The sequence below is a fragment of the Schistocerca piceifrons genome, chromosome 1 (assembly GCF_021461385.2).
Source record: "Schistocerca piceifrons isolate TAMUIC-IGC-003096 chromosome 1, iqSchPice1.1, whole genome shotgun sequence".
Lineage (NCBI taxonomy): Eukaryota > Metazoa > Arthropoda > Insecta > Orthoptera > Acrididae > Schistocerca > Schistocerca piceifrons.
The window spans coordinates 525,495,816-525,509,378 of NC_060138.1; the positions used below are offsets into that span (position 1 = coordinate 525,495,816).

The 13,563-nt window shown below is 37.6% G+C and overlaps 1 protein-coding gene across 3 annotated transcripts in view; it reads right to left on the reverse strand.

Annotated features, from left to right (window-relative positions):
* Positions 1-13,563, reverse strand: part of LOC124798356 (IQ domain-containing protein E-like) — a 284,773-nt gene that overhangs the window by 242,282 nt on the left and 28,928 nt on the right. For all 3 annotated transcript variants that reach the window (XM_047261722.1, XM_047261731.1, XM_047261738.1), the window contains exons 2-3: positions 8,074-8,223; positions 7,800-7,991 (exon numbers count right to left, since the gene is read on the reverse strand). In XM_047261722.1, coding sequence (XP_047117678.1) covers positions 7,800-7,991; positions 8,074-8,223 — 342 coding nt within the window. The remainder of the gene's footprint in view (positions 1-7,799; positions 7,992-8,073; positions 8,224-13,563) is intronic.

Genomic DNA, 13,563 nt, shown 5'->3' on the forward strand with positions numbered 1-13,563 from the left:
ATCTTTCAAAGTGCCGCCGCGCAGTTACGTGCGTCCTCTACATGCGGCGCTGTCTGCCAGACATGCAGCAGCAGTGCCACCTAAGCGGCCAGCCAGCCAGCGGCCACTAGACTCGGACTCAGTTATGATTTGACTGTTAAATTGTACACACGTCTTACTCTGTTTACTTGATCTGTCACTTTCATGTATTGCGTTTTCCTTGAATTATATTTGTTCAACTTGAAGTTATAACAGTTATTATGCATAACTCCTGGCTGGAGTGCATGATAGCACAGCTCACAAAATCTGTAACCACAAGCACACTAATTACTAGAACATTTCCTACCAAAGAATGACCAACTGGAGCATCACAGTTGTGTTTATGTCACAGCTGCTACATACACTCTTATTCCAGAGTTGAGGATTTCTAAATCCTGTATGAGATACAACTAAGCACATTCTTACTTAGTGTGCTGAATATAGAAACTTCTTTATCATGTGTAATGTGATTTTGAAATCTGGCAATTATTTCTAATGCCATTAAGCTCACATCTATCAGTCTCAATGTGAAAATGTTGTTGGCTACCAGCAAAAATGTTTTTAAGGAACCATCATCATCTACAAAATTTTCAGTTACTTTAGCAAATGAATTTGCTAATCTTTACAATGTAGATATTTGAAGAACTGCATTTTAGCCATCAGATATACGAATTACTCGTTATTCTTTAACAGTTTTGATTGAAGCAACCATCATCACAGAAAGAGAAAACAGTGCACCAGACTGATAAGCAAGTCATCTTTCCTTTAAATGAAGTGAAAGCCCTGAAAGTTACAAGATGTTTGTATAGACATACGTAATGACTTTAAATAGCATACAATTTGCCTCTCAGTAAATTACAACAGAAACAGAAGTTAAGCAGATAGGAAATGACTATCAAAAGCTGATAATTAAACCATAATAAAATATACAAATGGTGTTCAAGGTGAATCCTTAGAACAATAGCACACGGAGAAAGTGGCCCAGGCAAACAGCTCATTTTCAAGGGGACAGCTCTTGCATCAAAACATGCAAGATGTTCGATGCTCATCACCTTCTGCAAACAACACCCTGACAAATGGAATGTCCCGTGGTTTGGATCAACAGTTTCCACAAACGACCCTCTCATCTGTGGCTACCATACTGCAGAGCATACCAGGTCACACCTTGTCCCAAAATAACCAAGTATGGTTGACATCCAACAAATGACTCAGCTCTACCAAGGTGCCATTGGGTCACAGAATTCACAATTGATGCCAGGCATGAGGATACACAGGCTGTCCATAACTGAGTGAGAATGAGGTTTGCCATCGTGCTATGCATCCAATCTTACATGGCCTAACAAGCCAATCCAAGCAAAAAGGCTCAATGTTCTAAATAAAATTCAGAATTTTTGAAGGCACAAAATATTGCCAGAGCTTCTAACTCGTAGACTGAATAATTTGCCTCTACACTAGATTACGACCTGGATGTATACTGACAGGGCATCACTAGTCACTGCACTCCGACATGACAACCGCCAGTCCAGAGATGGATATGTCTGTTTGAAGCATAAAGTTTTTCTCAAAATCAGGAATGGCTAACACGGGTGTTGTACTAACAGCCTGCTTCAAGGCATCGAAAGCAGCTTGCTGACTATTCACCCATTGAAATGGCATGTCCTTATGATACAACATGTTAAGATGAGCTTCTAGCTGAGCAAATCCTTAAATGAACTTACAAAAAAAGTTAATCATACCAATAAATTGAGTGACATCTCTCTTCCCTCTGGATGCATGATTCGTCAGAGTCCTTTTTTGGTGAAGGTGAGCATTGAGCGTGTTAGATGCAAGAGCTGTCCCCTTGAAAATGAGCTGTTTGCCTGGGCCACTTTCTCTGCGCGTTATTGTCCTAAGGATTCACCTTGAATATAATTTGTATAGTTTATTGTGGTTTTAATTGTCAGTTTCTGGTGGTCATTCACTCTCTATTTAATTTCAAAGTTGTTGAACACTAATCTTACCATTAACTGTAAGTTGTGGAACGCAAATATCTTGTTTACCTCATTGTAAACTGTTGTGCACTATCACAAGTGCTATAAATCATATGTCTGCTGTGGTGCAGCAACAGAATTATTGGATTTGCTCTAAAGTTTAGTTTAGTTAAATTCATGAAGTTTAAGTTTTAACTTCTGGTAGGACAGTGTTATTTAAATGTTCTTAAAGAGTTAATTACCTACAGTTAAGGTCATAAGTCTTAAATTTTACTTGTTGCTTATTTTTTAATGTTTCTTGTTTTAAGGATTTTTTATAATCTAGAGCTAAACTTAAAGGTTTCATTATTTAAGGCCTTGTTGCTCAGCTATTATAAGGAATCCTTAGAATTTCACTGTCTACATTATTTGTGGCCGATTCTGGCTAGCCTTAAGATTTTATGTTTTGTGCCTTTTACAATGCACCTTCTTTTCATTTCAGTTGTGTCTTAACTGCCCAAGGGGCCAATCTGTGAATCTGTTCCCTGTGGGTCAGACATGCATCACTGTAATACAAAATTTGAAGTGTTCTTCCTCTTATGAACTGCTAAAATTGATAATGAGATGTTGCTCACATTGTTTATCAATTCAGTCATGCTGTGTGCGTTAAATATTCTCAAGGATCAATAAAGCCACTGTTTAGTTTCGTTAAATATTTTTGTGGCCTATATGCTTACCACTCAACCTAAATCGTCGCTTCATACCACATGGTAGCAGAGCATCATTAATACTATTCCAGAGAAAAATGTTGTAATTGACCAGTTATTAGAGAAAATTGTTTCCCTTCAACAGAATATGAATGTGCTTCAATGGGAAGGCAGTGAGGAACATCAAACGATGTCGCATATTGGTAACGGGGATGGCATGTCAGTTAACAGCAGACAGACAGAAGTTTCCTACTCATTTGGTAAATTATTGAATTTGATATTGCCTATTCTACAGCAGTTCAGTCAGTTAGCATTCAACTATAAAAATTTTATGGTTATTTGCTAGGTTAATGATTCATACTGAGGTTTTTCAAATCTCTTATGCTGTCATTTTGCAAGTGATTTGTCCATTGGCTGAGGGGTGGCTACCCAGAATGATTTATAACAGTATTCAGAAAGGTCAATTGTTGCAGCACTTGCACAATAAAATTATTGAAGAAATTCTTTCTAAGAGAGTGAGAAATGGGCTTATAACGAATTTCATTTTCATGTTCAGTTGTCGACCGAAGCCTCTGCTAACTATGATGAAAGTACGAGGGTCATTCAATAAGTAATGCCCCACATTCTTTTTCTCAGAACATATTTATTACTAAGAGTCAGAATCTGGTGACAATATACATCAACATTTCTTGTCCATGACCTATTTTTCTACATAGTCTCCATCACGTTGTATGGCCATATGCCAACGTTGTGGAAGAGCATGTATTCCCTGCTGGTAAAAACTCTTGTCCTGTAGGTGTAGCCATGTTTTCATTTCATGACTGTCACTGTTGTCATCTTCAAAGTGTGTTCCCTGTAGAGCATCTTTAAGCAGCCCAAAGAGATGGATGTTTGAGGGTGTCAGGTCTGGACTGTAGGGTGAATGAGGCAATGCTGTCCAACCAAACTTAGATATGTGTTCCTGTGTTCTCAGACTTGTGTGTGGGTGTGCATTATCATGTTGGAGCAAGGTTTCTGCTGGATTCTTGTCCAATCAAACAAGTCAGGAATGGTTCTTGAGTTTATTCAGAGTCTTCATGTATGTCTATGAACTGATGGTTGAACCTCTAGACATCACATCCACAAGAATGACACCATCACAATCCCAGAAGACTGTCACCATGACTTTTCCGGCAGAGGAGATTGTCTTGAATTTCTTCTTTTGGGGTGAATGAGGATGAGGCCACTCCAATGAACTACCTTTTGGTTTCTAGCACAAAGTGGTGCACCCAGCTTTCGTTCCCCTCAGAGATCCATGACAGAAAGGCCTCTCTGTCAGTCTCAAAACACTCCAACAATTCAGATGAAACAGCCTTTCTTTGAATCCTGTGGTCTGCTGTGAATATTCATGGAACCCATCATTAGCATCTCTTTGAATATCCTTGATTATTATTGATAATGATTATTGCAGAGCACTTCCAATGCTGACTGACAACTGTAGAGCCAATTGTCAAGTTGTGATGTGCCAGTCAGCACAAATAATGGTATCCACACGATTCTGCATGTCTGGAGCAGTGCCTGTGACAGGATGTACTGAGTATGGCTGACCATGGAGCTCTGTTTCTGGATTTCCTGAGGCTGTAACTTTGTTTATCCATCACCCAAATATACTCCTATCAACTGCATCATCACCATACACTGCACAGAAATGTTTATGGATGTTCACCACAATTTCTTTTTCTGGTGCTCACAAGAATTCAATAACAGCACACTGCTTGTAAAGTGAATCATATGTAGATACGAAATTGACTCTGTACTATGGCTCTGCCATCTGCCAGAATGGTTCAAAACCTCACCACCACAGTGAACAAACATCAAATGTGAAGCACCAACAAGGACATTTGCCTATGTATATTTATGGCTTTTTAAAAAAAAAAAAAAAAAAAAAAAAAAAAAAAAAAAAAAAAAAAAAAAAACAAGAGGAAAGAAGTTGAGCATTATTTATTGATATTAGGATGGCTAAAGTTGCTTTAGACCTTAAATTCACTAAAGAACAAACTGTTGCTAGTATTTTGGACAGTACGCGGCAGGAAGACTGCCTGAGAGTTACATTCCATGAGTAACAGGTAAGCTTTCGTAATCTTGATCACACTGCGAGCACTGTTGAAGGAATTCATTTTAGTGACAAGAAAAGCGATAGTACAAAGGGTGTGCGGAAGCAAGTCAGCTCCTTCTCATGGGTTTATCGAGAAACAAATAACTGTCTGGCAAGAAAACTGTTTCATTGTGCACAATCAGGCCATTTTGCCAGAAATTGTGTGGTACATAAAAAGAATCATACAAGCTGACACCAGGAGTGGGCTGCTCACCATCTTGGTGCTTACTGGGTGCCACCAGACTGTTGTTGGTTGTTGCAGGTGTGTGCCTTAATTGCTGAAGGGCCAGTGGGTGCACTTTGTGACTCTGGCGACAATTTGAGTTTAATGATTTTACAATGGTTCTTAAGGTACAGAAACAATTGTGAATTTCCTGAACTAACAACAGTGAAGCCGAGTCTGTTCCTATTGTGAGTCGAGTGAGGGCTCACATTAAGATTTGTGATTACATTTGCTATCATGAATTGTCTGTCTGTTGATGTCATTTTGGGTTGTGGTTTTCTTGATAAGGCAAACTGCTTGTTGTATTTTGCATATAGATCATTCTGGTTTAAGTTTAGTTCAGGTCAGAGGTATCAGTCTTGCAATTATTCTATGGTTTGGGTTAATTATGTACAAACAAGTGAAGTGGAGTTTGATTTTGCTCATTTGAAGAGGGAAGAGGCTGAGCACTTGATGAGGGTTTTGGAACAATTTCTGAATGTTCTTACTGAGCGTCTGTGAGTTATAAACTGCATTCATTACTGAACCCACAGCTGAATGAGAGTGAGGTTTACCCTTGCACCTAGCAGGCTGGGACATCAGCATTACCATGGCTGTGCCAATATTCCTTATGGAATCTGCATGCAGCTCCACAGATAAAATTGACTGATGTCGATAACAAGTCACATCCATGAGGCAGGACTCCACTGTTTCGCTTCCTGGACTGACTTGTCATGAGTGCCTCAACTCACTGCTAGAAGAAGCCTTGCCAATACCCATGGCAGTGACACCAGAGCAGCCACTGCCAACTTTAGGCGAATGATAGCATATGTAAAATCAAATTGAGCTATCATACTTGAGATTGAGCCAGCACCAAACTGGCTCAACTGCAATCAAATCTTGTACAGAATAAAGAATTTGTACAGTTGATGGTTAATATTCAGTTCTTCAAGCTCCTAACAGCTGTAGCAAGTCACCCCAATAAAATATTACAAAGGATATAATTACAGTTTTCAGCTTACTCTTGACTGTTAGTTATAGCTAAAACATCCATAATATATGTGTACCCTCCCATTTCTTTGATTTTGAGTTTGTTCCGTATATTCAGATCATTTATCTCTTCAATGTGATATTCGAGAAAGAGAGGAAGAAAAGGATAATAGGTTTTAATATTCCATCAATGACAAAGTCATTATAAATGGAACATATGCTCAGAATGGACAAAGATGGAGACAGAAAAGTGTCCTTTTCAAAGGTACGATATCCCTGTATCCTGCACATGATAACCAACATTTTGATGGCAAGGCAGAAATTTGAACAATTATGTTTACTCCGTGTATACCACTACTGTTTGTACTTATGCATACTTTATGTCAATTTAAAATATCAATTAATTTATAGATATGTTTGATGGTTACATATAAGAAGCTGGAAGAAACCTCTGGATTCAGAACATCAGCTTCATTACATGTTTTTAACATTATACAATTAATGTAACTTTTTGAGTACTGCTTTTTTCCTTCTCTATTCCAACAACAGACTACAAACACAAGTTACATTAGCAATGGAATGCTACATGTAGGTCACTGTACAAATACCTTAAGCTGCTGGTTACATATGAAGTTTAACAAGAGTAGTAGTTCTAGTAACATTTATGATGTTGTAATCGGACACACTTAGCTAGTGTACATCTGCAGGGGAAAAATTGCAACTCTAGTGTAAAACAACGTTGTTCGCTTTTCACAACTATAGTGTATGAAAGAAACAAAATATCATTGAATTAATATATTATAAAAATGGATATAAATTTTTTTTATGTATCATAGATTTTTCTTCTGTGAGATAAGATCTTTTCTGTACGGTCAGTAGCTCTCACAGTCAGTGAAAGCGATGAGTTCTATACTTGAATACAAATGGGAAATTACATCTCATCAGAGGGTAGCTGGGTGTATTTTGTCCCGTAGACCTACATTGTTTCCAGATTACATGTAAATTGAAAGGGGATGACTTCATACAGCTGAAGGGGGGCATTAAGCGGAATCAGTGGTGATGAGCAAAAATGTGTGTCGGACCAGGATTCAGACCCAGGATCTCCTGCTTATTACGCAGGAGCAATACCCACTGTGCCATCTGGGATACAGCATTATTGCAACTGCACGGACTATCTCGGTATGCCTCATGGCAAACCCACACTCCCACCAAGTGCCACCTATGCTACCCATACCACTGTTGGCTACTTTGAGATTCCCACAGGAGGACAGACATACTGGTGCATTCGCACTGAAGATTGCCCAGCCAGGCATATGAATTATTTGAATCCATGGTGTCTGTTCCTTTAAAAGAACAGACACCACACACATCCACAAAAAACAAAACAAAACAACATATATTGTACATACAGTGTTTCACAACTGCGGGATCTGCATGGTGTCTCTCCTTTCAAAGGAACAGACACCATGCATTCAAGTTATTTCCAGATTATTAATTCCAAAAGTAAATGTGCAACTTGTTATTGCTGTGCATTTTATAATGTAACATACAATGAAGAAATCGTCCATCAATGAAAGACATTCTACTCAGCAAATATGTACTTACATAGTAGCAGATTAAAATTAAGGTGTACACACACACTGAACAGGGATGGTGTGATACACTATCAATGATATAACTCTCTGCTAATGAAGAACCCATAATGATGGATAAAAGCATAAAAATAAACTACAAATTGATATTTCGAATGTAACTAGTAACACATTTAATTGCTAAATAAGACAGGATGAAACCTATACCTCTTTGTGGTGCAATGATTTCTGTGCTCTTGACACCTGTATATTTTGAACTGCTGTGTTATTTATTTTCTGCAGTTTCTGTATAAAACTATCTCTCTCAACAATTTTTTTCTCCAAGTGTTTGTTCCGTTTCGTTAACTCCATTATCAGAGTGACTGCTTTATCTGAAATGATCTGCATGATTCGTGAATTCTGAAATGATAGCAACCATATAACTGATGCTTATAGAAAATCACAGGAATAGTAGCAGTAACAAATTAGTACACTGACATACATTTATTGGATTCATTAAGTGTTCAATTTGTTGATCTCTTGTGCGCACTGCTTCCTCCATCTTAAGCAACTGGATTTTCTGTTTTTGGTTTTCATCTTTTAGATTAGAAACATATGATTTCAAATGACTTATTTCATCCCAGAGGTCTTCCTGCAATTTGAAATTACTATCAATAATCAGACAATTTCTGGTGAAAATGATACAAAAAATAGATGAACAACTTGCGCTTATCAAAAACAAGTACACCAAACTGTTGGAAGTACAACAAAAAGACAGTAAAAGTCAGTTCATGAGGGAAGTCATGTGGAGGTATAAAAAGGAAACAGAAATTTGCTAGCAATTAACTTTTTTCCTTCTACTGCCAACTTATTTGAAGTAGTTCAGCAGCTTTATAAAATTAAATATAAACGGATGTCAGAATCATAAATTAGGGGGGAAAAAAACCACATCCCACTGCATACCCAGAAGTTATTCTGGTTCACATTAGATACCTCAATATCGTCCTCACAATGAATTATGCTATCATTTGGAGCCCAACATCTCATAGTACATGAAAGGTACATTGCTTTCGTACAGCAACATAACTTCGCTGAGACCAGTATTGGTAACACAACACAATACCTACAGGGGTTGGACAAAAATATGAAAAAACTGTGAGAAATGCATTCTTGAACATAAATTCAGATGATACCCAACATTGGAGGTTGCACTGTTGTATCTGACCACAAATGTCTCCTGTTCTAACGGCTTTGGATGACGATTTAAGTGCAAAGTAGATACCCAAACTTCCACTTCTTTTACGAGACGACTTACTTGAGATGCTCGGCCGATCTTCCTTCCTGGCTAGCCTGCTGCTGCTGCAAACTCTCTTTCAATTCTTCTCCAAAGTATGCTGCTAGGTACAGGAATCTCTTAAGACTCTTTCTACTTATAAAAATAAGTAGACATACAAAGTTTCATTTGCTTCAACTAACGACATATATTTGAACTTCAGACATTTTACATATCCCACTCTTCACATAAATATATACTGTTTAGTATCTCATGTCTCCAAATGTCAGAAACAAACTAATTTACATATAAGAGAAAGGTGGCTTAGATACCCTGTCCATTCTCAACATGAATCAGGATACATGTCTTCCCTTCAACAAGGCTAAAACAAGAGTTTTTCTCAAGAGTACCTTCTCAACTGTTCTTGTTATTATAACAATGGTCACTGACACAATTAGCACAGAATAACATAGAAGCACCATGGTTCTTCCGTACACTTTCACTAAAACTTCCATGGATTGCCTGACAAGTACTTGTCATTGCCGTTTGACCACTGTGTCTACATTCTTCTCGCGACTGAATTTCAAACCTGCACACACAAACATGTGACATGCAGTAGGTAGGATTCTATCATCCCAAACTCACATGTACAATATCGTGTATTCGAGATGGTAGAAGGCTGAGTGGTTCTAGAATTTATGCAGAACTTCTCTAAACACGACAATGTGCAATGTCCTGAACACATTGCAAGAGTCAGAAGTGGTTGGAATAGTGTTCCATGTAGTTTTGATTGCACTATGTTGGAGCTTAGTGAATCTGAACATGGGCAAATGGTTGGTGCTTGTTTGGTAGGTGTTTCCATAACCAAGAGAGCCAAAGTATTTGGTTTTTCAAGAGGCATTGCATCAAAGATGCATATAGGGAAAATGGAAAAACATCATCTGCTAAGACAAATGTAGAAGAAAATGTGTGCTGAGTGATCATTATGGACAATAACTGAAGAGGATTGTGATGAAAAAGAAGGAAGTCAGCAGAAATAGTCATTGCAGAACTCAATGTCACACCTGTGAATCCTGTCAGCATCTAATCAACATGAAGTGAGCTCCAGAAGCAGGTCATTGCAAGGCGAACTGGAATTCCAAAACCACTTATCAGTGCTGCAAAAGTCTATAAATGGAAAATGTGGTGCTGAAGCCATAAAACTGGATTAAGGAGCAATGGGAGAAAGTCATTTGGACAGATCGAGATGTGTTTCTCCACAAAAACGTAAATTTTGCGACAAAAAAGAAATTGTGTGAAAACTGCAAGGGCGAAATTACGAAGCTAAATGAACGAATTAGTAGCCTACAGTTCGTAATCAATGCCCTGAAAATGGATATTACTAAAATTCAAGAAAGAAAAACTTAAGTGAACATGCCACGTTTTCTGCAAGATAGTTCGACAGTTTCCAAAAAGTGGACAAAGGTGAAGTGCAGCAGCCGCAAACAAAAAGTACAAGATCAAGAGAATTGTGAAATAAATGTAAGCTTTGTGCACGACAACTTATTTCAAGTACTTTCCACAACAGATTGTGGAAGTGCAGTGTTTAGTGATAGTGCTCATGAACCATGTGAAAAGCAAAAGGATGTTGTAAATAAGCCAGAACAAAAAAATTCGTTGACGTGGAAAAATAAGAAATCCAACTTAAATTTAGTAAACAAACATCTGCTGACCTTATGTAGTTCCGATGGATTATCGGCTTGTGTGAGAAAGAAAGAGGAAATAAACAGCGCAGTTAGGCCTACATTTTGTAGCTCCAAAACAGTTACAAAAATCGAAATGTATTCAGACAGCCAAGGGCGAAACATAGCTACTGACTTTTGTAATAAAAGCAATGTGAACTTAACTTCCATGGTGAAACCAGGTGCAAAACTCTGCACAGCAACCGCAATAAGCCACGAAAAAATTCCCACATTAAGCAACAAAGACTTTGGCGTTTTCCTGGCGGGAACAAACGACGTTGCAAGAAATGAAAAACAAGATCTGTTGCTTTCACTTAAAAGGCAACTGTATGAACTAAGATGTAATAATGTCATTGTATTTGCAGAACCACATCGTCATGACCTAGCGGAATAGTCCTGCGTTAACAAAGAAGTGGAAAGTGCAAATAGTGAGATGAAACAGATATGCAGACGATTTGAAAATGTGACTTTCATTGATATAAGCAAACTAGGAAGGAGATTCCATACTAGACATGGTTTCCACCTAAATAGATTAAGAAAAAATTTCGTAATTGGAAAAATAATAGAAATAGTAAATGCCAAAACGAAAGTAAGTTGTGACACTTCAAACGTAATTCCCCTCAAGGACAAGACCCACAAACTACTTGGTGAATCTGAAAATGAAGCATCACCACTACAAGACAAGTGTGATGTTCTGACATCGCAAGAAAACACCCCAAGTGCTAGCAGTTCACAAGGAAGCATATCAATAACAACAGAACCAACACCTGAAGTATCAGAAACAGCTACACCATCATCATCATCAACAACAACAACAACAACAACAACAGAAATGACAGCATCAATGACACTGGGAGCTACACCACCAGCAGCAGCAGCAAGCAACTCACCATATCCCAGTGAATGACCTACAAGGTGCAGAAAACCTGTCCTTCTGGAGGATTTTTGGTACCTCGCCAGGGCAAGGAATGGAGTATGACACCACAAAATGTAAATACAAATGTAACCAATTCTCATCCTCATCACCTGCAGATTCTAAGCTTAAACATTCAGTGTCTTAGAAATAAATCATTAATACTTGAGGTAGCTATGAACAGCGCAAATATTGACTGCATGTGCATTGTGCAGCATTGGTGCAGAAGTTTTGAACTAAGTAGCATTAATATTCTTCCGTTTAAGTTGGCAAGCCAATATTGTAGAAAAAATACAAAAAAATGGAGGTGTATGTATATTTACCCAACCAAGTATCAGCTATAAAAGAAGGTGTGAAGCTGAATGATTGAGTGTGGAAAATCATTTTGAAGCAGCAGCTGTGCAGTTGAATGAAATACAGGGAAAAGTCATAGTCATAGAAATATACAGACCACCTACTGGTGATGCAGACATATTCTTTAACCAATTAGAAATATTGGTTAACACTCTGTTCACCGATAGAGCCACTGTAGTTGTGTGTGGTGACTTCAATATTAATCTTATGAGTGAAAGTAGGCTAAAAGACCAGTTCCTAAATCTGTTATGTAGTTTCAACCTGCTTGCACACACACACCCACCCACAAGAATAACAAATAATACAGTCAGTCTTATTGATAACATATTTTCAAATGTAGGACGCACAGAAGTTGACGTAACAAATACTGATTTGAGATTATCAGACTACAATACTCTTGTCCTCAAAATTCCTTCAAGGCCACTGAAAGAGAAAAAAAACACACTTCATGTATAAAAGAAATTTTTCTACAGAAAACTGTGTAGAATTCATAAATATGCTAAATAATGAGGCTTGGGCAGAAGTACTATCCCTAACAAATACAAATGATGCATATAACACATTTTCTTCCATTTTCATGTGATATTTTGAAATGTGTTTTCCAAAAAAGCTGTCAAAAATCAGGTCACATGGCAATACAAAGCCAAGTTCTTGGATCACAGCTGGCATCAAAACTTCCGGTGGAACTCTAAAGAGACTAATTTCTAAAATGAAAACATCCACAGACCCACAATTCATAGAATATGCCAGGAATTACAAGAGGGTATACAGAAAAGTAATTGCTAAAGCAAAATTCATGAGTAATGATAGTTTTATAAGACACTCTGAAAACAAATCAAAAGCCATATGGGGTATTGTGAAGACTGAAACGGGGAAGAGTTGTGAAAACCAGGACATTAGCCTTAAAAATTTAAAAATGTTAATATTAATAAACAAGATTTGTCAAATTATATTAACAATTATTTCATAAATGCAACAACTTCATTAAGCTTAAAATTTACAAACGAAGAAAAACCTGAATATCCAAAAACAGCTTGTAGGATGAGGGTAGAGTCAACAAATGAGGGTGAAGTGTTGAAAGTGATACAAAACTTGAAACCCAAAATGTCGGCTGGCATAGATGAGGTGCCTGTGTCAATCATAACAAGGACAGCACAAATTGCAAAGCCCTTTACACACATAGCCAATTTATCATTCAGTGAAGGAGCTTTTCCAGAAAGGCTGAAAATTTCAAAAGTGAAGCCATTATTTAAAAACGGCGACAAGTATAAAGTAAAAAACTATCGCCCAATATCTCCCCTCCCAGCATTTTCAAAAATATTAGAAAAACTGTTGAAGCACCGAATCAACAAATATCTAAATGACCACAATTTACTAAACAGAAATTAGCATGGCTTCCAAGCACGTAAAAATACCGAAACAGCAGTAATGTGCTACACTGAACAAATAATCAAAAATCTAGAAAAAGATTATAGTGTAGTAGGAGTAAATTTAGACCTCTCCAAAGCTTTTGACACTGTGAACCAGGACATTCTTTTAGAAAAATTGGAAGCGTTGGGTATACATGGGATAGGAAAAAAATGGTTTGAATCATACCTAAAAAACAGAACACAGGTTGTAGGACTAACATCAACTTACTCCAACCACAAAATAAATTCAGTATCAGAGGCAAAAAATGTAGAAATAGGAGTACCACAAGGCAGCATCCTAGGGTCCATATTGTTTCTTGTC